Source organism: Bombina bombina, chromosome 5 (genome assembly GCF_027579735.1).
Source record: "Bombina bombina isolate aBomBom1 chromosome 5, aBomBom1.pri, whole genome shotgun sequence".
NCBI lineage: Eukaryota > Metazoa > Chordata > Amphibia > Anura > Bombinatoridae > Bombina > Bombina bombina.
The window spans coordinates 276,975,292-277,001,976 of NC_069503.1; the positions used below are offsets into that span (position 1 = coordinate 276,975,292).

A 26,685-nucleotide genomic window follows, 5' to 3' on the forward strand; every position below is an offset into this window, starting at 1 on the left:
ATTTTGGATCTAAAGATCTTAAACAAATTCCTCAGAGTTCCATCGTTCAAAATGGAAACTATTCGGACAATCCTACCTATGATCCAGGAGGGTCAGTACATGACCACAGTGGATTTGAAGGATGCTTACCTTCACATACCGATTCACAAAGATCATCATCGGTTCCTAAGGTTTGCCTTTCTAGACAGGCATTACCAGTTTGTGGCTCTTCCCTTCGGGTTAGCTACAGCCCCAAGAATTTTACAAAGGTTCTGGGGTCTCTTCTGGCGCTCCTAAGACCACGGGGCATAGCAGTGGCCCCTTATCTAGACGACATCCTGATACAGGCGTCAAACTTCCAAATTGCCAAATCTCATACGGACATAGTGTTGGCATTTCTGAGGTTGCATGGGTGGAAAGTGAACGAGGGAAAGAGTTCTCTATCACCCCTCACAAGGGTTTCCTTCCTAGGAACTCTGATAGATTCTTTAGAAATGAAAATTTACCTGACGGAGTCCAGGTTATCAAAGCTTCTAAATTCCTGCCGTGTTCTTCACTACATTCCGCGCCCTTCGGTGGCTCAGTGCATGGAAGTGATCGGCTTAATGGTAGCGGCGATGGACATAGTGCGATTTGCGCGCCTACATCTCAGACCGCTGCAATTATGCATGCTCAGTCAGTGGAATGGGGATTACACAGATTTGTCCCCTCTGCTAAATCTGGATCAAGAGACCAGAGATTCTCTTCTCTGGTGGCTATTTCGGGTCCATCTGTCCAAAGGTATGACCTTTCGCAGGCCAGATTGGACAATTGTAACAACAGATGCCAGCCTTCTAGGTTGGGGTGCAGTCTGGAATTCCCTGAAGGCTCAGGGATCGTGGACTCAGGAGGAGAAACTGCTCCCAATAAATATTCTGGATTTAAGAGCAATATTCAATGTTCTTCTAGCTTGGCCTCAGTTAGAAACCCTGAGGTTCATCAGATTTCAGTCGCACAACATCACGACTGTGACTGCGATGTTAAAAGTCTCCAAGATAATTTGCTGGGCAGAGACTCACTCTTGCCATCTATCAGCGATCCATATCCCAGGTGTAGAGAACTGGGAGGCGGGAACTCCATCCGGAGGTGTTTGCTCAATTGGTTCATCGTTGGGGCACACCAGAATTGGATCTCATGGCGTCTCGCCAGAACGCCAAGCTTCCTTGTTACGGATCCAGGTCCAGGGACCCAGAAGCGAAGCTGATAGATGCTCTATCAGCACCGTGGTTCTTCAACCTGGCTTATGTGTTTCCACCGTTTCCTCTGCTCCCTCGACTGATTGCCAAAATCAAACAGGAGAGAGCATCGGTGATCTTGATCTCGCCTGCATGGCCACGCAGGACCTGGTATGCAGACCTGGTGGACATGTCATCCTTTCCACCTTGGCCTCTGCCTCTGAGACAAGACCTTCTACTACAAGGTCCTTTCAATTATCCAAATCTAATTTCTCTGAGACTGCCTGGAGATTGAACTCTTGATTTTATCAAGGCGTGGCTTCTCCGAGTCAGTCATTGATACCTTAATACAGGCACGAAAGCCTGTAACCAGGAAAATCTACCATAAGATATGGCGCAAATATCTTCATTGGTGTGATTCCAAGAATTACTCATGGAGTAAGGTTAGGATTCCTAGGATATTGTCCTTTCTCCAAGAGGGTTTGGATAAAGGATTATCAGCTAGTTCTTTAAAGGGACAGATTTCTGCTCTGTCTATCCTTTGCACAAGCGTCTGGCAGAGGTTCCAGACGTCCAGGCATTTTGTCAGGCTTTGGTTAGAATTAAGCCTGTGTTTAAACCTGTTGCTCCTCCATGGAGCTTAAACTTGGTTCTTAAGGTTCTTCAAGGAGTTCCGTTTGAACCCCTTCATTCCATTGATATCAAACTTTTATCTTGGAAAGTTCTGTTTTTGATGGCTATTTCCTCGGCTCGTAGAGTCTCTGAGTTATCAGCTTTACAATGTGATTCTCCTTATCTGATTTTCCATACAGATAAAGTAGTTCTGCGTACAAAACCTGGGTTTTTACCTAAGGTAGTTTCCAACAAGAATATCAATCAAGAGATTGTTGTTCCATCATTGTGTCCTAATCCTTCTTCAAAGAAGGAACGTATTTTACATAATTTGGACGTAGTCCGTGCTCTAAAGTTTTACTTACAAGCGACTAAAGATTTTCGTCAAACATCTTCCCTGTTTGTTGTTTACTCTGGACAGAGGAGAGGTCAAAAGGCTTCGGCAACCTCTCTTTCTTTTTGGCTTCGGAGCGTAATACGCTTAGCCTATGAGACTGCTGGACAGCAGCCCCCTGAAAGGATTACAGTTCATTCTACTAGAGCTGTGGCTTCCACCTGGGCCTTTAAAAATGAGGCTTCTGTTGAACAGATTTGCAAAGCGGCGACTTGGTCTAAGCTTCATACCTTTTCAAAATTTTACAAATTTGATACATTTGCTTCTTCGGAGGCTATTTTTGGGAGAAAGGTTCTACAGGCAGTGGTCCCTTCCGTTTAAGTACCTGCCTTGTCCCTCCCTTCATCCGTGTACTTAAGCTTTGGTATTGGTATCCCACAAGTAATGGATGATCCATGGACTGGATACACCTAACAAGAGAAAACATAATTTATGCTTACCTGATAAATTTATTTCTCTTGTGGTGTATCTAGTCCACGGCCCGCCCTGTCCTTTTAAGACAGGTCTAAATTTTAAACTACAGTCACCACTGCACCCTATGGTTTCTCCTTTCTCGGCTAGTTTCGGTCGAATGACTGGATGTGGCAGTTAGGGGAAGAGCTATATAGCAGCTCTGCTGTGGGTGATCCTCTTGCAACTTCCTATTGGGAAGGAGAATATCCCACAAGTAATGGATGATCCGTGGACTGGATACACCACAAGAGAAATAAATTTATCAGGTAAGCATAAATTATGTTTTTCTGGAGACATTTGTTTATTAGTCAGTGTTAACTTGTATATACAGAATGTTACACCCCAATATCTTGTAGTGCTATGGTCCTTTTTCTTTCCTATGGCATGGAGAGTCCACAATTTCATTCCAATTACTAGTGGGAATTCAACTCCTGGCTAGCAGGAGGAGGCAAAGAACAACCCAGCAGAGCTGTTAAGTGTCACTTCCCTTACCCATAATCCCCATTCTCTTTGCCTTTGTCAAGGGAGGATATGCGAAGATGGTGTCTGAAGATATTTAATCCTTTAATGGGTACTTTTCCCTGCAAGCAAGGATTGGGGCTATGCTGTGTCCATGCCAATCTCTTTAGTAAGAGTAATGGTGGCTTTTAGCAGTTAGAAGGCGGCGAGGTGGTCCTTGCTTTACTTCTAACATCTATGCTACCTCTTTTTATTGTACAAATTAGGTGTGAATTATATTTAACACTAATCCCAATGTGTTGTGTTTTCATCCCCCCCCCCCCATTTGAAGTTGTTGGCATATAGTGCAAACGCATCTTACTCACATGTGTTCAGCGGATTGTTACCACAACAGCTGTGAAAACCTTAGAAAGCAGCATTTTATTTTTTAACAAAAATGCCATTGTATACTATTTGTATGAGGTTTCTTTTTGCTTTAATTTGTTATTATTCAAAGATATTCATTTATGAATAAATGCAGTTATAGAATTTCAAGGGTTAATTGTAGCCTAGGACTTCACGGTTAACAACTATTAAAAATGTAATGGCACAGATTTCTGTACCAAAATAGGGATCGTTAAAGTGACATGAAACCCAAAATGTTCTTGTGTTGAACATACAATTTCTAACAACTTTTCAATTCACGTCTATTATCATATTTGCTTCATTATCTTGGTATCCTTTGTTGAATGAGTAGCATTGCACTACTGGGAGCAAGCTTAAAAGGACAGTCAACACCAGAGTTTTTGTTGTTTAAAAAGATAGATAATCCCTTTTTTATTACCCATTCCCTAGGTTTGCATAACCAACACTGTTATATGAATGCGCTTTTTACCTCTGTGATTACCTTGTATCTAAGCCTCTGGAAACTGCCCCCTTATTTCAGTTCTTTTGACAGACTTGCTTTTTAGCCAATCAGTGCTGGCTCATAGGTAATTCCACGTGCATAACCTCAAAGTTATCTATATGACACACATGAACTAATGCCCTCTAGCGGTAAAAACAGTAAAAATACATTTAGATAAGAGGTGACCTAAATACTTATTAATACCTGAGCAATTGCTTAATAATCTTTCATCTTTTTTACAGCATGGAAGAAGGTGCAAGTGACAAATGCAAAGAGGCCATACAAAAAGCTTTAGAGTATGAACCAAACAGCCCAGAGGCTCTACAGCTGATGGCAAGCTATCTCTTCAGCATGGAGCAGCCACAGGTAACTGCTATATCTTCATGATTTTTTTAATACTTGGTATAATTATGGTGTAAAACAGAACCTATGAATGAATTTACTTGTAATTAGGATTGCCTGGTGAACAGTATTCAAAGGACTATCCAGCTGTTCAGTAAAATCTTAAAAATACTAGACACTCAAATGTCCATTTTTTGTAAGTTCATGGGTTTCAGTTAAAGGGACAGTCTTCTTGTAATGTTTTATTGTTTAAAAAGATAGATAATCCCTTTATTACCCATTTCCCAGATTTGCATAACCAACAATTTTATATTAATACATGTTTTACACTGTGGTTATCTTGTATCTAAGCCTCTGCAGACTGCCCCCTTATTTCAGTTCTTTTTTCAGACTTGCATTTTGGCTAATCAGTGGTCACTCATAAATCCCAGTGATTATTTGACATTCTCATAAGGGTTTATTTATTTTTGAAGCCCACCTCGTTGTTTGCTGAAGTAGGGTGAATGACATCACAGCCTTATTGTGGGAAATGATGCAATCCATCCCTCTATTTTGTTGTGTCTGTCTGGTTTAAAGGGGCAGTCTAGTCAAAATTAAACTTTCATGATTCAGATAGGGCATGTAATTTTAAATAACTTGACAATTTACTTTTATCATCAAATTTGCTTTGTTCCCTTGGTGGTACTTTTGAAAAGCTAAACCTAGGTAGGCTCAAACTGATTTCTAAACCGTTGTAAACAACCTCTTAGCTCAGAGCATTTTGAAAGTTTTTCACAGTTAGACAGTACTAGTTCATGTGTGTCATATAAATAACATTGTGCCCACTCCCGTTGAGTTATTTAGGAGTCTGCACTGATTGGCTAAACTGCATGTCTGTCAAAAGCACTGAGAATTGGAGGACAGTCTGCAGAGGCTTAGATACAAGGTAATCACAGAGGTAAAAAGTGTATTAATATAACTGTGTTGGTTATTCAAAACTGGGGAATGGGTAATAAAGGGATTATCTATCTTTTAAAAAAATAAAAATTCTGGTGTAGACTGTCCCTTTAAGCATAACAATGCAAAAGTGCTAGGTCACTGAAGAGGTAAACATTTCTAACCTACTGGCACTCTAAAGATTATTAGATCAAATATGTTTCTTTATACAACCACTTACCTTACATTAGTGTCCTGGGGAATGTCTCATATATCTGTACCTTTAGTAGATTGTGGTACCTTTTCTGTTCTGATATATACAAATTGAAATCCCACGATCGTGCACGCAATTGCAAGATTTCAATGATGGGATTGGGTCTAAAGCCCAGCGAGGTTAGGACGGAATAGAACGTCATAACGGAGTTAAAAGGTTAATGTACCAAAAAAATCAAGTTTTTTTATATTCCATAAGCTCTTCTTTTGTAGAGCCTGTGAAGAGACCTGCAAGGTCTTAGAAGCTTATGAAATAAAAACCCTTGATTTTGTTGGTATATTAAAAGGTATCACAATTTACTAAAGGGACATTCTCTGTGGGACCAATACAGCAGCAACCCTTTTTCTGTTATATATATCTAAGTAGAAAGAAAAAAAAAAGCATGTTAAAATGTATATACATATATTTAGGTTAGTTTGCTTATTGGAGATATAAAATCTGGTTTTATTTTATTCTGTAAAACAACATATCAGAAGCAAAATAGGCAAATGCTCTGTGCTGGGACTTCATTCCATTTATATATAAATAGTTCAGTTTGCTGTTTGATTGATTGACATTTTCCTGCTGGTCCAAAGTGCTCCAGCAGTGGTAAATATTTTTCATATTTATAGTAACTAGTCACTATGATGAAAACTCAAGCTTCATTTATTTTTTCTTTACGAACATATCACATTTTTTTTATACTACACTTTTAACTCTTCTCCCTGCCTCTGGAAAATTCTCCCACTCAATAAACATAAAATACTTTTTCTTACCTTTTAAATCACACGGGAGAGCTGACAGCCTTACAGAAACCTGTCCTTGAATTGTTTATGGCTGTATATCTGACTGCTGACACACTTGACCTCACTGGTTCTCTCATCTAAATCAATGTACTCTTCAATGTCTGTTTATTTCCCATTACACTACTAGTTTATGATCTCAGTTGGTCAATTTTCCCTTTAGCTTTTGCCATGATCTATAGTCCTTTAGCTTCAAACTTCACTCATTTTTGTTATATATATATGAGTGAAACAAATCAAATATAAATTGCTTATATATCTATTGGCAAATGGTTTGCTGAATACACATACTTTTTCTTTTCTTTTTGTTGTGCCATGTCCTCTAAAACCGGTCCGCTAATGATGTTAGCTGATCAGTTAATGAGCATTAAAGGGTTGTAAAAGTTCAAAGTTTTATTTTTAAAGTGAAGGTAAAGTTTTGTGTATTACACTTTTCCCCCTGTAAATACTATAAAAATAAATGGTAGTTTAATTCATCAAATCTTTGTAATCGCTATATTTAGTTATTTCTTACAGTTTCTTTATCCGATTTAGAACACTGATAAAACAACCCGTTTTTGGGGGGGGTTTTCTAAGCCCGGTCACGTTTTTATAACAGCCAATTGAAATACTGGCCGTTAGGCGGCTGTCAAATGTCGTCACCGCATTACTGTTCTCTATGCGCATGCATTGCCTTCACTTCCTAGCTTCTAGTCTCCAAGCTCGTTCGTTTTGCTTGTTCGTCTTGCGCATGCGCTTTTTTGCATTCATAAGGCTACGTCTTCTCTATTGACAAACGCAGGCACAAATCTAATTTTCGGCGAATGGTGCGCATGCGCAATTGCTCCGGCAATCGGGAACGCGCTTTGGAAGGACATACAGAGCGGGTGGGACCGCTCTGCATGTAATATAGTGTGAATAATCCGGAAATCCATGGAGGGAGGAGCTACGAACGGCCGGGACAGTAAATATAAAGTGTTTAGATAAAGATAATATATATACAAATATAAAAAAATAAATTAGCGATCATAGTATATAGTAGATTAGTAATAGAATACAGGCAACCAAAACCGAAAACTTTACCTTCACTTTAAATAGAAACATGTTTGCAATATATGTGATATAGCTTAAAAAATCTATTATTTAAAGCTATCACTGTTTCTTGAGCATATGTAAATATGTGCATGCCAAACATTGTACCTGCTTATAGAACCAGAGACAATGTACAGTAATGTGCATTAGTTTTAGGCAGGTGTTTAAAAAAAATATGTAAAGTAAGAATGCTTTCAAAAATAAAAACGTTAATAGTTTATTTTTTATCAATGAGAGAATGCAAAGAGAAGAAAAATCAAATCAATATTTGGTGTGATCACCCTTTGCCTTCAAAACAGCATACATTCTTCTAGGTACACTTGAACAAAGTCATGGTTTTTGTAGAAAATAGTCAGGAGCATGATTAAACAATTACAGGTGAAAATGATCATCAATTTAATATGTAGGTTGAAATACAATAATTAATTGAAACAGAAATATTTGGCTGTAGCAGAAGGTAGTTTCACTACCAAAGAGCTGGAGAAAGATACAAGAATGAGGGGCCCATTTATCAAAGGGCTTGCGGACCTGATCCGACACTGCGGATCAGGTCCGCAAGACCTCGCTAAATGCGGAGAGCAATACGCTCTCCACATTTAACATTGCACCAGCAGCTCACAAGAGCTGCTGGTGCAACGCCGCCCCCTGCTGACTCGCGGCCAATCGGCCGCCAGCAGGGAGCTGTCAATCAACCCGATCGTATTCGATCGGGTTGATTTCCGGCGGTTCCTGTCCGCCTGCTCAGAGCAGGCGGACAGGGTTATGAAGCAGCGGTCTTTAGATCGCTGCTTCATAACTTGTGTTTCTGGCGAGTCTGAAGACTCGCCAGAAACACGGCCCTTCAAGCTCCATACGGAGCTTGATAAATGGGCCTGTGAGTGTCTACATACAACAGTGAAACACAGTGGAGGTTCCGTGCAAGTTTGGGGCTGCATTTCTCCAAATGGAGTTGAGGATTTGGTCAGAATTAATGGTCTCCTCAATGATAAGTACAGGCAGATATTTATCCATCATGCAATACCATCAGGGAGGCATCCGATTGGTCCAAACTTTATTCTGCAGCATGACAATGACCCCAAACATACAGACAAAGTCATTAAGAACCATCTTCAGTGTAAAGAAGATACAAGGAGTCCTGGAAGTGATGGCATGGCCCCCATAAGAGCACTGATCTCAACATCATTACATGAAGATAAAGAAGAAACTGAGGTTACCTAAGAAACTGAGGTTACCTAAATCCACAGAACTTTGTTTCTCTAAGATGTCTGGAACAACCTACCTTCTGAGTTCCTTACAAACTGTGTGTAAGTGTAACTAGATACATTGATGCTGTTTTAAAGGCAAAGGGTGGTCACACCAAATATTGGTTTGATTTAGATTTTTCCTCTGTTCTCTCACTTTGCATGCTTTTAATTGATAAAAATATTAATATTTCTATTTTTAAAAGCATTCTTACTTTAAACATTTTTTCACGCTTACCTAAAACTTTTTTTCAGTAGTGTATATCATGTCATCAATGACTCATAAAGCCACCTCTTGATCCTTGATCAGTAACTGGGGTTTACCTAACTCTATCTCACCTAAACTGTGCTGACTATTGTTGAAAGGTGTAAGGTGGTGTTGTGTCAGTATCCAGGGGAAGGATTACCACGCTACCAAGTGGCTCCCAGTGATATTTTTTTCAAAGCCACACAAGCTGTGACGGATAAGAAGCACTGGTTGTGACGTAGGATACTCAAGGAGGATACCAGGTGACCCGGATACACAGAGGACCAGCTGATCTGTCAAGTAGTTATCAAGGCCCTGAAGGAACACAGAGGCATTGCGGATCGTCAGAGGAAGTTTCTGCATCACCAAAGAAGAGCTGTAAAACCCAATAAGATATTCCACACCTCTAGCAAGATTGAGAAGTCACTTAAAAGAACCAAATGGGAAAAATGGCAAAGGAAACAAAGGAGTAAAGGAAAATACGAGAGGCAAAAAGAAATTAAAGGAAAAGACGCTGGTAAAAAGTAAAGGTACCATACGAGCTGGTAAGATAACGTTTTAATATCTGTCTGAATTATTGGTAAACTACTAACTGTTCAACACCAATAAGTGGATACACAACACGCTGTTTTATTTTTTATATCCTGTGAGTTGCCATTTGTCTGTGTGATTCAAATTAAAACTTTTTATACTCTGCATTTGAGTCTGCGCTCCTCTCCTCTGTCTTTTAGATTCTGTGTACACAATCAAGGTCTGTGGATTCACCTGTCCTAGAGGAGCAGCCAGATTCTTGTGCATTTTTGCAAATTTTGGACTTGAAAGCTTATAATATATTTTATACTATTAAGTATTTGAGTGCATTTGTACTTTTTAGATTTGTTTTATATATACATTTTTATATACCAATTTGTCTGCATTACTTTTAAGGATTAGCGCTACTTTGGTGTGTTCTATCACACTGTTCTCTGTGTTTGGTATACTTTTTCCTTTAAGTAGCTGCAGATTCGCTTATAGTATTATTAATTAATTGTTATGGAGGCCAGTGTATCGAATTTTAGTACATTTGGCATTAGTGAAAATAGATCCAAACGTCAACGTGCACATAATTTATTAGCAGATACTCCCAATGTGGTGGCATCAGAGGATCCTTTACATATTTTTAGAGAATTAGAAAAATTATTACTGAAAGATGCCAAGGAGTACTCCTTGACAATTACATTCTACATAAAGTAATACCACGGGGTCTTAGGATTTTTAAATTCCCTGCGTTTAACCTTGATGAGGTGGAGTACCAGACTGAATGGGAGCAAATACTTCATAATTGCTCAAAGGCTCTAATTAAATTACTGATTAAATATAGGGAATATAAATTGGACAAACTCATAACTGAGATAGATACCCTAATAGTTAAAATACAACCCTATGAACATATTCAACAGTGGCAGAAAATGAATAATAATATTCAAAAAAGAGTTGACACCTTTTCTAGGGAATTAGAAATAACTAAGGTTAAAAAACTGCTGAGAGACCTGGAAGACTTCAGGACAGATAAAGTCTATTCGTATAAAAAGAACTCTGCATCCAATCTAGTACCTAATAAGGAGAAAGAACCTAGTAATAGTCTAACGCCTAACTCAGATTTAACAGGATATAAACAGAATACACATTATTCTAATGCTGTAGAACACCACATACCTAAAGATATAGTTAACAATGGATATAGGAATAACTATAATCGACAGAACACCTACTCTAATGCTGTAGAACACCACAGACCTAAAGATGTGGTTAAAAATGGATATAGGAATAACTATAATCAACAGAATACCCACTCTAATTATTATGACAAACAGAATAGTAGTATGAAACATACTGTCAGGGACCATCCTCCAGCTGACTTTTATCAAGGCCCCCATACTTAGAACAGATATGAAATCTTAGAACAACATCCACAATCACAACTTTGGCACAAACAGGGGTCCAAACCCAGATGGGGTAACTCAAATTACAATGGTAATTATTCACCTAGACAGAATACACATACTAGTAATAAGAATAAAAATCAGCCTATAGATACACATCAACGCAGAAATAGCAACTCTAATACTGCTCCTTTTTTAGGGATCCCACCTTGGAGACAACAGGGGGGAGGGGGGAATACACAAACCCTACACCCCCCCAGCCTCTAAACCAGAGAAACCCAAAAAGACCTTACGAGGAGGAAGACAGAGAGGATCTAGAGGGGGATACAAACAAAGAAAAAAGAAACAGAGAGCAATGGAGTTAGAAGAAGGGGTTAAATTGTTATTTAATCTATCTGACAGAAATTTTGATAAATATGAGCTTAAACTACTAGCTAAAGGTATGAATTTTGCGCCCACCTGTTGCCCCAATCACTTTAATTTGTATATAGACTTTCAGATATGTATCCGTAATCTCAACAGACAGATTATTTACTTTCTTCCTCAGAAACATTTTTTGATAATGGGGATTTAGAAATTCTAGATGTTTTAACTACTCTAAATGATAACACTGATCTAACACCTTTGGATACAATATCTGAACACTTTGACTGTCTAGATATTTCACTTTATGAAGAGGATGAGGATTTCCCTATAAAACATTGTAATCTGAAGAAAAAATAAATTTTTTATCCTTAGCATACACAGTCAGAGTATATTAAGATTTTTAATAAACTAGTATGTCAAGACTTAGACTCTCTATCTAAAAATCCTCTCTCTAGGTGTTCAAATATAGGGGATAATTTGTCCAAAGAGGAGAGAACTGCTTTAAAAAATTTAAGTGAATGTACAGATATTGTTTTTCGGTCAGCGGACAAGGGGGGAGGGATTGTTGTCCAAAATAAGAGGGATTATTTGAAAGAAGCTGAGAGACTATTATCTGATTCGACTACATACAGGGAGTGCAGAATTATTAGGCAAGTTGTATTTTTGAGGATTAATTTTATTATTGAACAACAACCATGTTCTCAATGAACCCAAAAAACTCATTAATATCAAAGCTGAATAGTTTTGGAAGTAGTTTTTAGTTTGTTTTTAGTTATAGCTATTTTAGGGGGATATCTGTGTGTGCAGGTGACTATTACTGTGCATAATTATTAGGCAACTTAACAAAAAACAAATATATACCCATTTCAATTATTTATTTTTACCAGTGAAACCAATATAACATCTCAACATTCACAAATATACATTTCTGACATTCAAAAACAAAACAAAAACAAATCAGTGACCAATATAGCCACCTTTCTTTGCAAGGACACTCAAAAGCCTGCCATCCATGGATTCTGTCAGTGTTTTGATCTGTTCACCATCAACATTGCGTGCAGCAGCAACCACAGCCTCCCAGACACTGTTCAGAGAGGTGTACTGTTTTCCCTCCTTGTAAATCTCACATTTGATGATGGACCACAGGTTCTCAATGGGGTTCAGATCAGGTGAACAAGGAGGCCATGTCATTAGATTTTCTTCTTTTATACCCTTTCTTGCCAGCCACGCTGTGGAGTACTTGGACGCGTGTGATGGAGCATTGTCCTGCATGAAAATCCTGTTTTTCTTGAAGGATGCAGACTTCTTCCTGTACCACTGCTTGAAGAAGGTGTCTTCCAGAAACTGGCAGTAGGACTGGGAGTTGAGCTTGACTCCATCCTCAACTCGAAAAGGCCCCACAAGCTCATCTTTGATGATACCAGCCCAAACCAGTACTCCACCTCCACCTTGCTGGCGTCTGAGTCAGACTGGAGCTCTCTGCCCTTTACCAATCCAGCCACGGGCCCATCCATCTGGCCCATCAAGACTCACTCTCATTTCATCAGTCCATAAAACCTTAGAAAAATCAGTCTTGAGATATTTCTTGGCCCAATCTTGACGTTTCAGCTTGTGTGTCTTGTTCAGTGGTGGTCGTCTTTCAGCCTTTCTTACCTTGGCCATGTCTCTGAGTATTGCACACCTTGTGCTTTTGGGCACTCCAGTAATGTTGCAGCTCTGAAATATGGCCAAACTGGTGGCAAGTGGCATCTTGGCAGCTGCACGCTTGACTTTTCTCAGTTCATGGGCAGTTATTTTGCGCCTTTGTTTTTTTGAATGAAACGCTTGATTGTTCGATGATCACGCTTCAGAAGCTTTGCAATTTTAAGAGTGCTGCATCCCTCTGCAAGATATCTCACTATTTTTGACTTTTCTGAGCCTGTCAAGTCCTTCTTTTGACCCATTTTGCCAAAGGAAAGGAAGTTGCCTAATAATTATGCACACCTGATATAGGGTGTTGATGTCATTAGACCACACCCCTTCTCATTACAGAGATGCACATCACCTAATATGCTTAATTGGTAGTAGGCTTTCGAGCCTATACAGCTTGGAGTAAGACAACATGCATAAAGAGGATGATTTGGTCAAAATACTCATTTGCCTAATAATTCTGCACACAGTGTATATTAAATTAACCTATATTCCTACAAGTAAATATAAAAAGGAACTATTTGAATTTTTTTCAGTAGCAAAGTTGAATGGGGTCCTAAATCTGAATGAATACAATTATCTCTATGAAGTGGCACCTAAAGTATTGTGTTTTTATCATCTACCTAAAGTCCACAAGGACCCACACAACCCTCCAGGTAGACCCATTATATCTGGGATAGGCTCTCTCTGTGACAACCTATCAAAATACATTGACTACTTTTTACAACCTGTTGTCACATCCACGAGAGCCAATCTCAGAGATACTATCAATGTAATTAACAAATTTGAGGGTTTCCCATGGGAATATAATTATACTTGGATTACTTGTGATGTTTCATCGCTGTACACAAGTATCCCTCACATTAAAGGGGTATCAGTAATTAAAGATATTTTAAGTAATAATAAATTTGCAGAAAAACAAATAGAATTTATAATTGAAGGGATATTCTTTAGTTTGAGCCACAATTATTTTCTATTTGAGGGAAGTTATTATAAACAACATCAGGGTACTGCGATGGGGACCACCTTTGCCCCATCGTACGCAAATTTATATATGTCTCACTTTGAGGAGAATTTAGTCTGGAATAATAATCCTTTTCATCTTAATGTCATCAAATACCATTGCTACATCGATGACATCATCATGATTTGGCAGGGCCCGGAGGGTATCATTTCAGATTTTGTGGATTATATTAATAATAATACATATAATTTGAAATTCACCATGGAGAAATCTTCTGAATCAATACCGTTTTTAGATTTGACCTTATACCATGATACATTCACTAATACAGTGGCCGTTAGAAACTTTCAAAAACCAACAGATAGAAACAGTCTTTTAAACATTAGAAGTGGACACCTTAGACAGTGGAAACAAAATATCCCCCTAGGCCCGTTTCAAAGAGTCAGGTGCAACTGCACAAAAATAGATCATTATAATGAGGAGTCAAATATCCTTATGGATAAATTTAAAGAGAAAGGGTATAACATCAACTTGTTAGAAGACAGTAAGAAGAGGGTCCACATGATGGATAGAGCTTCCCTGATAAACAATACGAATAATCGTAGGAAAAAGAAACTGTCCTAAATTTGTCACCCAGTACAATAACCAACATTTCAAGATTCAAAATATCCTTAAGAAACATTGGAAGGTTCTCAAACTTGATCCTGTTCTCAATCAAATATTAGGAGAAAAACCCAATGTTATTTTTAAGAAAAGTAAAGATATTAAGAACTATATTGCTCCTACTAAGCTAAGAAACACCAAAAGGAATTCTGGATCAATTAATAATTGGTGTGGGGGGAAAAATGGTCTTTATTTGTGTTAAACCTCTGATTGTGTACTTTGTCCCTTGATAGATTACAATGCCACTCATTTTTCAAACTTTAATGGAACTAAAAAATACCCATGTAAGGATAGGTGCACTTGCCATACTACGTATGTAGTCTATCAGTTGGTCTGCAAGTGTGGGTTAATCTACATTGGACGTACGAAGCGCAAAATCACTTTTCATCCTTCTTGTAAAGATTATAACCCTATAGGACCCCAATTCTGGAAATACCATATAACCACTGATCAGATTGGTTAAGTCAGTTTGGAGGCTACTATCAGTATTTGTTGATTTTTCTTTCAATAAAGAAGTATGAGAACTCATTACATATTTAACATAACATATATTTAAGAATTATATGTTAACAGTGACTATCAAAAATAAGATCCAATAAAATAAAATCTTCTTACATGAAATTGGATAATTATCAAGATGTAACATTTAAAATCTAGTTATTCAATTTATTAAACTCAATTTCGTCACTATCACCCCTAAAAAAACTTTTAAAGATTTATTCCTTTTAAATAAAGTTCAATTCACTGAATTTTAGTTAATTTCGCAATATCAATTTGATACCATTTTGTTAGACCTATACTAAATAACAGACATCATCACTTAATAGTATTGGTGTCTATGTAAATATACAGAATCTTTAAATTCTTGAATAATTTTTGCACAAAACAGTCACACAATTGGACTAATATGTCCCCAAAAATGAACATAAATAACAACGGTAGCGCATCAATTTTAAGCACATTTAATTTCACAAATTTTTGCACTATATTTTATTTATTTATTTTTTATTTGTCACTATTTCACTAAAACATAAATCCTATTTCCGACAAAAGCACAGCACACCTAGGAGTTAATAACATAATGTTACACTATAAAGAATTATCTAACATCTGCTGTTCCAAAAAAGAGATACTTAAGAGTAAGAAAAATCTGATGACAATAACCTTATCGTTTCTGATACAAAATAATAAACATAAAAAATAGATACCTATGGAAACAGAGTCATGGGAATTAATATTATAATAGTTTAAATGCTTTTTTAGATCTATTGGTCCTAATAAACGGACAGATAGTTCGGATATGAATATAACAGCCTTTTGACAAGTATCTGAATGTATAACATAGGAATACGATTAGCAACCAAATCATAACATAATGTAGATCTCATCAGTGAAGACAAGGTGGTCCAATAGGAAGCATCTATTTGCAAGTAGGAGGAAGACGTCATCTGAAAGGAGGGACTCGAAACCTTTTAAATAACCAGCAAGTGAGCGGCACGCTCACCCTTTGAGAAAGCCGTTAGGGCGAAACATGTTAGGGACGTTAGGGAATTGGTGAGGAGTCCTGGAGCTCTTGTATTTTTAGATTAGCCTTAGAATGCTGTATTACTAAACCTGTTCAAACCTATTAAATACTAGTTCAAGGTGGTTATTATCTCTGTCAAAATCTAACAATATCTGATCTTACACGCTCAATATTCAATAAATAGACCTGATGGGCAAGTGATACGAAAGTAGTATACCTGGGAGTGGGGCTGAGTTGTAGTAATTACTCGACACAGACCGTGCATTGTAAATTTTATCTTACAAACTAGTAATTTAAATACAAAATACTGGCAGAGGATTTAACTAATACTGAGTAGGAGTGCACCTACTGTACCGGCTATAAACCGAGCGGTGTGGTCAGCAGTAGCTCCATTTGAACTGCGGGAGCCGGCAATGTATGTGTGTGCTGAAATTAGACAGCATCTGTGTTCGAGTCAGCTGCACTTAAAACCCTCTATACAATCAATGAATAGCTCTCTCACTTATTTGGAAATAACCGTTACGCTACAGCTATAAGCTTACAACTAACATGTGGTATTATTAATATCTTAAATTGTAATACACCATATTAAAATCGATTGGCTGTACCTGAGTAGTTATAGCTTGTAATATGTAGGTATGCTGAATTTTTACTTGTGTTAATTAGCACTGCTCTAAAACACGGTATACAAACTTTGCGCCATTAGCTCCAATTGAACGGCAGTACACTGCCATAGAGATATGTGCTGAAATTTGACAGCATATGTGATCGAGGTAGCAGCACTTTAACCCTCTATCAAATTAAAGAATATCTCTCTCACTCATTTGAGAATAACGGTTACGCTACAATCATAAGACTACAACAAGTCTGTGGTATTATTAATATCTTTAAACACAATATACTACATTAACTGACCAGCTCTATCTGAACATTTATAGCTTTGAACCTGTATATATGCTGAGTTTTTATTTATGCTTAGGGGCACTGCTCTAGCATACAAACTTTGCGCTAAACATATGAACCAACAACAAATATGCTGAACATTGCCTAACTCGAGTTGACATGCTCCTGTACATGGCATACAAGTGTTGTGCCAAATATATAAGCTTACAATAAACGTGCTGAATTTTGATTTATCTCAGCGGGCAGAGCTGTCAAACAGGGTACACAAGTATATAGTAAGACATATGATATTATAATAAGCATCCCATGAGAGTGGGCACTGATGTAACATAAGCGTTATGCCAAACATATCAACTTATAATTAATGTGCTGAACGTAGATTTATTTGAGTGGGTAGTATTAATTTATAGTATATGAGTTATACAAAAATATATGAGCCTACAATAAATCCAAGAAGCTGCCTCAGCACACCTAACTCACGGGTTACAACTATATGTTAAGAGCTTTTAACCAATGTATGTGAATCTTATAGCACAAGTGTTACGCCAAACATATGAGCCTATAATAATCCTATGAAGATAGTAGGGGCTTTTCTTTATGTGGATCACTAATCTGACATTTAAAGATGAACACATTAGGTTAAAAATCACTCACCACACCAGTATTAATCTCCTTAACAGGATACATGGTACTCTTATCACCCCATGTTAACATACAGAGTATACTACCCATAAGTAGACAATATTGAGTTGATTTAAAAGAATAGAGCTGTACCGACATACGGTCAATCTATAACATACAGTAACAGCTGTGTATAATAAAGTGATATTTTATCAATATTATTACTAGTTAAGATTACAGAGTATCTTACTCTGCTGTGTTTGCTACACATATATACACACAATTATTCTATATGACTTTTTGCTATGAGTCTGCATCAGTTTAAATTAACTTGATACAATTTTACTTAAGAAGTCTACCAGTACAATAAATGACCTATCTTGCTAGAATCTATTTAATGAGAACAGGTTAACCACTGATCTTTCAGCATCTAAGAGTGTTTTTAAATTAATTTCCAGTATTTTATATTAATTTTGACACAATAAAAGTTATGTTTTAACGTTGAACACGCAAGCTCACTAGACTATCAGCAACTCTGATTTGCCTTAAGGAATAAAGTCTTTTATACCACTTATAATTATACCCTATATCAAACCCTAAGAGTGCTATATATGTAGTCTGTTGAGTTAGAGCTTCTCTCTACCAAAAAGTTTCATATGTTGAAAACTACATTGCACCTTTTTTAGTCCAAACATTTGTAAGGGAATTATTCCCACATACATTAAGGACAATCAGGGGTTAAATAGGGAATCAGAAATATTTAAGCCATATCAGGCTAGCAGTGCCGTTGATACCTCTTTCTTCTAGCTATAACATCAACTTGTTAGAAGACAGTAAGAAGAGGGTCCACATGATGGATAGAGCTTCCCTGATAAACAATACGAATAATCGTAGGAAAAAGAAACTGTCCTAAATGTGTCACCCAGTACAATAACCAACATTTCAAGATTCAAAATATCCTTAAGAAACATTGGAAGGTTCTCAAACTTGATCCTGTTCTGAATCAAATATTAGGAGAAAAACCCAATGTTATTTTTAAGAAAAGTAAAGATATTAAGAACTATATTGCTCCTACTAAGCTAAGAAACACCAAAAGGAATTCTGGATCAATTAATAATTGGTGTGGGGGAAAAAATGGTCTTTATTTGTGTAAAACCTCTGATTGTGTACTTTGTCCCTTGATAGATTACAATGCCACTCATTTTTCAAACTTTAATGGAACTAAAAAATACCCATGTAAGGATAGGTGCACTTGCCATACTACGTATGTAGTCTATCAGTTGGTCTTCAAGTGTGGGTTAATCTACATTGGACGTACGAAGCACAAAATCAAATATAGGATTAGGGAGCATATAAGAAATATAGAATCAGGTTTTGACAATCACAGTGTCTCTTGCCACTTTAAGTTCTATCATAACCAAAACCCCTCTGACCTCACTGTTAAAATTGTAGAGTGGGTTAAACCCTGTGTGTGGGATATGAACAGGTTATTGAGACTCAGAAAGAGAGAGACATTTTGGATTAAGACTCTTAATTGCTTAGAATCTAATGGGTTAAATATTGAGATTGATCTCCAAGCTTTCCTATAGATTTCTCTAGTGATATTTATTGTCTGCAATTTTGCCTTTTTTATGTATCTCACCCTTTGTCTTATATATAAAATATGTTGAAATGAAATTTTTTTTTTATTTTTTTTATATGTACAGGGGATGGTTCAAATATCTTCACTATTTGTGTGTATAGTTTTTAAATTATGCTATTTTTCTTCTATTCTGTTTTTATTATCAAATCTTTTAGGACTCACAGTGAATGCCAGCCCTTTGTCTAATATGTCCTACTAAACACTTTTAGAGGCTGAGCATTATCATAAACGTAAGGTTTGACATTATTTGTCTTTTTATAGGAAATGTTTTATGTATTTTTTAAATTATTATCCATACTGATGTATTATCGAAATATTGTTTTTGCTGTTTATGTATTTTATGTGTCCAATATTTAATGTATTTATCCATGTATTTGCAATATTGTAATATGCTGGATCACTTTAATAATTTGTCCTTGTTGCGATTCTCGGATTATGCCATTCTCTTATGTCACGAAGATTCATTGGTTATTTTTATCCCATTGGTGGCAAAGGTGGGAGTGTCAATACACACCTCCTTTAAAGAGCATTGCAGCATCCGAATCGATCACTCTTGAGAAAGTCCCTACGTTGCTGGGACGAAACACGTAGAGCCCGCCCACTTTTTTAGCCTATTGATCCTGTGAGGCCACCCAAGTTCCGGGTCTGCAGCTAGGAACTGTGTGGTTTGAGTGCCGAGGATTTATTTTATATCAATGTACTATTTGCTGTGTTTCTATCACTTATGTGAATACTAGCTTGTCACCCTCATAGTGTGTATATTTGGAAATATACATTTCATCCTGGTAACGGACTTATCAATCGATCCTGCATCAGCCTGCTTCTGGTGTTTGTGGGGAACTTTCAGCAACACTTCTGTTTCTCCTGGAGCGGTCCTGGTGACACACACGCTGAGGGGATAAGTTATTTGGTGTGTATGATACACAACACGCTGTTTTATTTTTTATATCCTGTGAGTTGCCAGTGGTCTGTGTGATTCAAATTAAAACTTTTTATACTCTGCATTTAAGTCTGCGCTCCTCTCCTCTGTCTTTTAGATTCTGTGTAACCAATAAGTGGAACTTGCTACTTATAAAGACTGCCACACTTCAAATAGGAGATTTAATTGTATGTTACTCCCTTAAGCGATCAGTGCTTAGAACCATTACAAAAGATACTATGTCCTAATATTTAACCTAGTGGTTTTGTTTTTCCTTGTTATTGTACTATTGAAAAGATGGAGCTAAGTTATTATTTGCTGCCTATTGATTCTGTTCTAAAAACACTTAAAACCAAATAGGGACTACTGTGACACCTAGAGGATAACATTTATTTACTTATTTAAAGATTACAAATACTCTAAGGTGGGCAAGAGATAACGGCAGGCCTTCTATCTCTAAATCGAAGGCTTTGATTGTGGCACGTATAATATTTAACACAGCGTCACAGGTCTAACGTTTTTGTCCACATACAAAAAAAAATTAAAAACCACACACACACACATCAAGTATACATGATTGATTTGTACCACTCTTTACATTCTAGAGTGCTTTCTTGTTATTTGTAATTTTTATTTTCCTTAATACTTTATGCTAGATTGTTATACACTCTTTATATCACCAAAAAAAAAACACACCACACTTCTCCTGGTCTTACATGGAGAAATTTGTCACCTCCAATAAATCCAGATCACCAGCCATGCCACCCAAAGAAAAAAAGTAACCCAAAGTAGAGAATGATAGTGTACATGAAAGTATACCTGATCAGATCAATATGTTCCCTCATAGTCTTGATACACAAGGCCTACTTAAACAAATCTCAGAATTAATATTGCCACAGTTTGATCAAGTAAGGAAAGAGCTGTCGCTCTTATCACGTGAAGTTAAGCAAATCTCAAAAAGACTTAACAAAGTGGAAAATAGAATTTCAGTGTTAGAAGATATTAATTTCAGGCAGGAACAGGTTATTAAAGAATAATCAACACAGCTTAAGACTGTACAAGGTAAAATAGAAGACTTTAAAGATCACTCACGACGCAATAATATTAGGATCATAGGGGTACCGGAAGTAGCTGAATACTAAGACCTAATAAAATTTACCTCAATAACTTTACCCCTACTGCTAGGCATTTAAACACATCAACAACCCATAATAGTCGAAAGGGCACATAGAATAGGCAATTGGTACAAAACCCCTAAAGGTAGGCCTAAAAACAGACCAATTATAGTCAAATACTTTTCAAGATAAGACCAACATCTTACGGCATTATACAAAAGATGCCCCTCTCCTTAGGAGATAACATTCTTCTATTCCAAGACTTTTCAGCAGAAACCTCCGAAAAAAGAAGGGAGATGGCTAGTATGTGTACCAAACTTATAAAGGCAGGTATTCCTGCTACAATGATTTATCCATCCAAAATCAAGATTTTAACTAAGGGGTCAGGATTAATCTTAACTGAGGCAGAAGAAGTTAATAACTTCTTAAGCAGGAAACACACAGGCTGACAAGCCCGAATAAGATATATACATTTTAAACCCCAAGGTTTAAATTTATCATTGAATAAACACTAAGATGTTAAGGACCACTATGTTGTATAGCCTCTTCCCTGTTTCTTGTTTTTTACATACTCAAATTTATGTTTGTAAATTTACTGGTCTACAATGAGTTGACCTATTCCCCGCACCTTTTTTTTTCTCCTCCACTCTCCACTCCCCTACCTTACCCATTTTACAGTTATGTATGAATGGTTTTACTAATACATTTATAACATGACCAAAAATATCAATATATTATCGTGGAACGTTGGCGGAATAACATCCCCGATTAAAAGAAAAAATATCTTAAGGCAGCTTAAAAAATACAACCCTGATATCGCTTTTTTACAAGAAACCCACATAAAGGAACAAGAGATACCCAAACTTAAATTGGGTTGGGTAGGGCAAATTATAGCCACCCCCTGTTCCACCCGTAAAAAGGGAGTCACAATTTTTTTTCCATAAAAATCTCGACATCAGGGTTGTATAAACAGAACTACACTGAGGAAAGGTATATTATTGCACAAATAGAGATTGCAGGCTTGGCACTTACACTTTGTAATGTCTATGGGTCAAATAAGCCTGGGAAAAATTACAAATAAAGCTTTTACAGTATTCCACAAAAAATATAGTTTTAGCTGGAAAACTAAATTTAGTAATGCATCCATCTTTGGACAGATTGAAACCCTCCCTCAATAAAAATAGTAAGCAAGAAGTCAAATTACTTAAAAAATTCTGCCACACGCTAAAATTTAATGATATTTGGAGAATCAAAAATCCTGACACCTAAAAATTCTCATGTGAATCTCAGTCTTATAAGACAATGTCTAGAATTAATGCATTTTTTGTTTTGGAAAAAATGCTAGGCCTAGAGATAAAAGCAGATATTAAAGAGGTTGTGCTTTTAGACCACCTGATAATTTTACTTAGTATTCAGGTTCACTCTCAAGCATCTAAAAACTTTGCAATGTTCTTTTTCCCAACTTATTTAACTTCCAATGTACAGTTTAAAAACTGGTTAAAACAAAAATCAAAATACTTCTGCTCTTTTAATGCGGACTATAAAGATAACTATGACATTTTTTTGGGAATCCTTCAAAGCAGTAATAAGAGGGGAAATAAAAGCATACCTGGTTAGCTTGAAATATAGAATGCAAGCCACAGAGGTACAGATGGCCAATTATTTACATAACTGCTATAATTCTTACATCAACGACCCCTCGCATAAGCTATGGAACTGTTATATTGCAACAAAAAAGACAAAGATATTTCTTAAACAAAAAATGAGAAGGGAGGAACTGAGGACAAGAGCATTTTACTATAGACAAAGTGGCAGAGCTGGTAAATATCTTGAAAACTAGTTCAACTCATAAAGAAAAAACAAATTATAGAAGCCATAAAAATAGGTAATACTAGATTCACAAATATACAAGAGATAAGTAAACATATAAATAAATATTTTATGAAGGTATACTTGGAAAAATCAGTAGATAATCAGACTAAAACTGAATTCTGGGGTAAAATTCATGTTCCTAAAATTTCTAGGCAATCCCTTGTACTTCTAAACAGTCGTATCACATCCAAAGAGATTCTGGAAATCATAGGGAAATCCGCAAATAACAAAGCACCAGGCACGTTGAGCTCTATAAAATTATAGGAGAAGAGATTACGCCAACATTAGAAAATCTGTATAATAACATTTATATCAATGGTAACTTACAATCAAAATACTTTATAACCTCACTGATTTCAACCCGGAAGATCTAGATGCATATAGACCGATATCACTGTTAAATAACGATTATAAAATAATAACTAGCATTATTGTGCAAAGACTTAAAATGGTATTAAACCCTCTTATCCACAAAGATCAGGTAGGCTTTATGCCAGGCAGAAGCTCAACAACAAATATGAGGAAATGACAACTAGTCATAAATCACTATTGGGTGCAATGTCACAAGAAAAATCCTAGAATTTCATCAGATATGGCAATAATAGCAATTGATGCAGAAAAGGCATTCGATTCAGTCACCTGGGATCATCCCTTTACTACATGCCAAAAAATTGGCATGGCGGGCATTTTTCATAACTTTATTCAAACTATTTATAAATAACCTACCTCAGCTATTCTGGTTAATGGAGTTCCCACCATGATTTTTTTTCTCCAAAAAGGCACCAGACAGGGATGTCCACTTTCCCCTTATCTCTTCAATATGGCAATAAAACCATTGGCGATCTTACTTAGAAAAGAAATTGAAGGGGTATGGCAAGGCAAAAGAAGGATCACATTGTTGCTTTACGCAGATGATCTCCTATTAGTGATTAAGGACTCCTAAAAAGTTATCCCAATCTTGATACAAATACTTGAGGATTTTAGCACTTTTGCTGGCTATAAAATAAATAAAACAAAATCAGAAATGTTGTGGCTACATAAAGAGAGACACAGTTATAAACAATGCCCATTTAAAGAAGCCAAAGAACAAATTAAGTATCTAGGCATTAGATTTTCTAGAAACCTCAACAAATGGTACTCCCTAAACTACCCACAACTAATCGACAAAATTACTAAAGAATTAGTGAATTGGTCCAAATTCCGACTATTGTTGTCGGGTAAAATTAACTTAATAAAAATGATTACTTTCCCAAAACTCTTATATTTCCTATAAAACCTACCTTTATTTATCAGACATACAGACTTCAAACTTTTCAAATGAGCATGTTTGAAATTTGTGTGGGGGAGCAAAAGAATGGCTCTGACATGTCAAAAAATGTCCCTTTTTAGGGAAGACGGCGGGATGGCACTCCCAGACATTAAAGTTTACAACTTAGTATGCCTGGGAAAATTAGCACTAGACTGGCTCAATGACTCTGAATATTACTCCCCATATAAGTTAGAAAAAGGATTAGTTAGCCCCTTCTCATTGAAAGTGCTTCTCCATTGTGAACACAAAAAACTTCTGCCAAAAGTTAAGCAGATGCCAACTCTAAGAAATGTAATCGCTGCATGGCGAAAAACTATTAAACTATTACGAGGCAATCCCCATTACTCCAAATATCTACCAAGTATTGGAAATCCGGACTTCACACCAGCTATTGATTATAAGATATTCCAATCATGGAAGCAGAGAGGACTTGAATATGTATTCCAAATAAAGGAATCAATAAGATGTAAAACTTTTGAAAAACTTAAGACAGACTTTGGTTTATTAGATGAATAATTCTTTGCCTATTTACAAGATTGACACTATGTAGATGAAATAATGTCTAAAAACTTAGGTGATGCAACAAGGAGGCCTATCTATCAAAGTGTCAACCGCAAATACGCCAGAATTCTGCATCGTAATTTTTGCAAGATTGATCCGACCTAGTTATCAAAGCCTACAGACCGGCAAATGTTGAAATTCGTGACGTAACATACGAACCAGTGATCTCAATCCGACGCAGATCGATGCTTACGTCATTACAGATGTTCTGAATACACATTTGGCTCTATCTGACACTTTTTCCCAGTTATCAAACATTTAATAAGTACGCTCGCGTCTTTTCTGACCCAGCGTACCTGGTTTTCAATCTGCCACCCTGGAGGCCGCGGATGCCATAGAAATCAATGGGAGTCTGAAAGCAGCAAAAGCTTATGTTCGATGCTGCAAGACAAATAAATATAACCGATTGATTTATATGGAAGAAAACAAGTAACGTTTACACCTAACACCCTAACATACCTAAACACCCCTAATCTGCCGCCCCAACATCGCTGCAACCTAAATAAAATGTATTAACCCCTATTCCACCACTCCCTGACACCGCCACCACTAAATAAACATATTAACCCCTAAACCTCTGGCCTCCCACATCACCACCACTAACTAAACCTATTAACCCCTAAACCGTCAGCCCCCCACATCGCCAAAAACTAAATTAAGCTAAATGCCCTGTTAAGGGCAATGCCCATACAAATGCCCTTTTCAGGGCAATGGGGAGCTTAGGTTATTTTATTTGGGGGGGTTGGTTGATTGGGTGGTGGGTTTATCTGTTGGGGTGGTGTTTGTATTTTTTTGCAATGTAAAAGAGCTGTTATCTTTGGGGCAATGCCCCACAAAAGGCCCTTTTAATGGCCATTGGTAGTTTATTGTAGGCTGTTTTTTTTATTTTGGGGGGCTTTTTTATTTTGATAGGGCTATTAGATTAGGTGTAATTCTTTTTTATTTTTGATAATTTGGTTTTTTATTTTTCGTAATTTAGTGTTTGTTTTTTGTAATTTAGTACTTTTAATAATGTTTAATTGTATATTTAAATAATTTGTGTAGGGTTAGGTTTTTTTAATATGTAATTTAGTTTATTTAATTGGTATTTTAGTTTAATTGTAGTATAATAGTTAGGGTAGGTTAATTAATAGTTTAAAATAAGATAAATCCAGTGTGTTTCTGCTTTTAAAAGGGTACTTTCCATATCTCTACTTTGAATACCTAGTGAGATCTTTTATATCCCAAAGCATTTCAGATCTGACTTTTTGGATTGATGAATTTGTAAAAAATGATTTGCCACACTTTTTCAAATGTTCTAATATTTTAACTTTGAACTTTCTTGAGGTCATCCCCACATAGATCAGATTGCATTTACAAGTAATGCCATAGATCACTCCTTTCATGTTACAATATATATAATCTTGAATGTGATTAATTTTTCCAAATCTGTCAGTGATGGATTTTATTTTTTAACACATTTTGACACATAGAGCAGGATCGACAGGTTAAATTACCTGGTGTCTGTTTACCCTTACTTTTCTTACTGTCATAATGACTACGACTGACTATCGCCTTCAGATTTCTAGTCCTTCTGCACCCCACTTGGATGTTCTCTGTATTTAATATATCTGCTAGTATTGGTTCTGCCTTGAGAATACCTAGATGTTTATTCAAAATCTGTACCACTGTGTCTGATTGGGCATTATATGTCATTATCAGTCTAGTTTTGTCATCTCTCACTTTAACTTTAGGTGTAAGTAGCT

At 36.6% G+C, this 26,685-nt stretch overlaps 1 protein-coding gene across 1 annotated transcript in view; it reads left to right on the forward strand.

Annotated features, from left to right (window-relative positions):
• The window catches only part of LOC128660260 (uncharacterized), a 1,245,247-nt gene that overhangs the window by 152,317 nt on the left and 1,066,245 nt on the right, over positions 1-26,685 (forward strand). Inside the window, exon 6 of the mRNA XM_053714016.1 lies at positions 4,240-4,363. Coding sequence (XP_053569991.1) covers positions 4,240-4,363 — 124 coding nt within the window. The remainder of the gene's footprint in view (positions 1-4,239; positions 4,364-26,685) is intronic.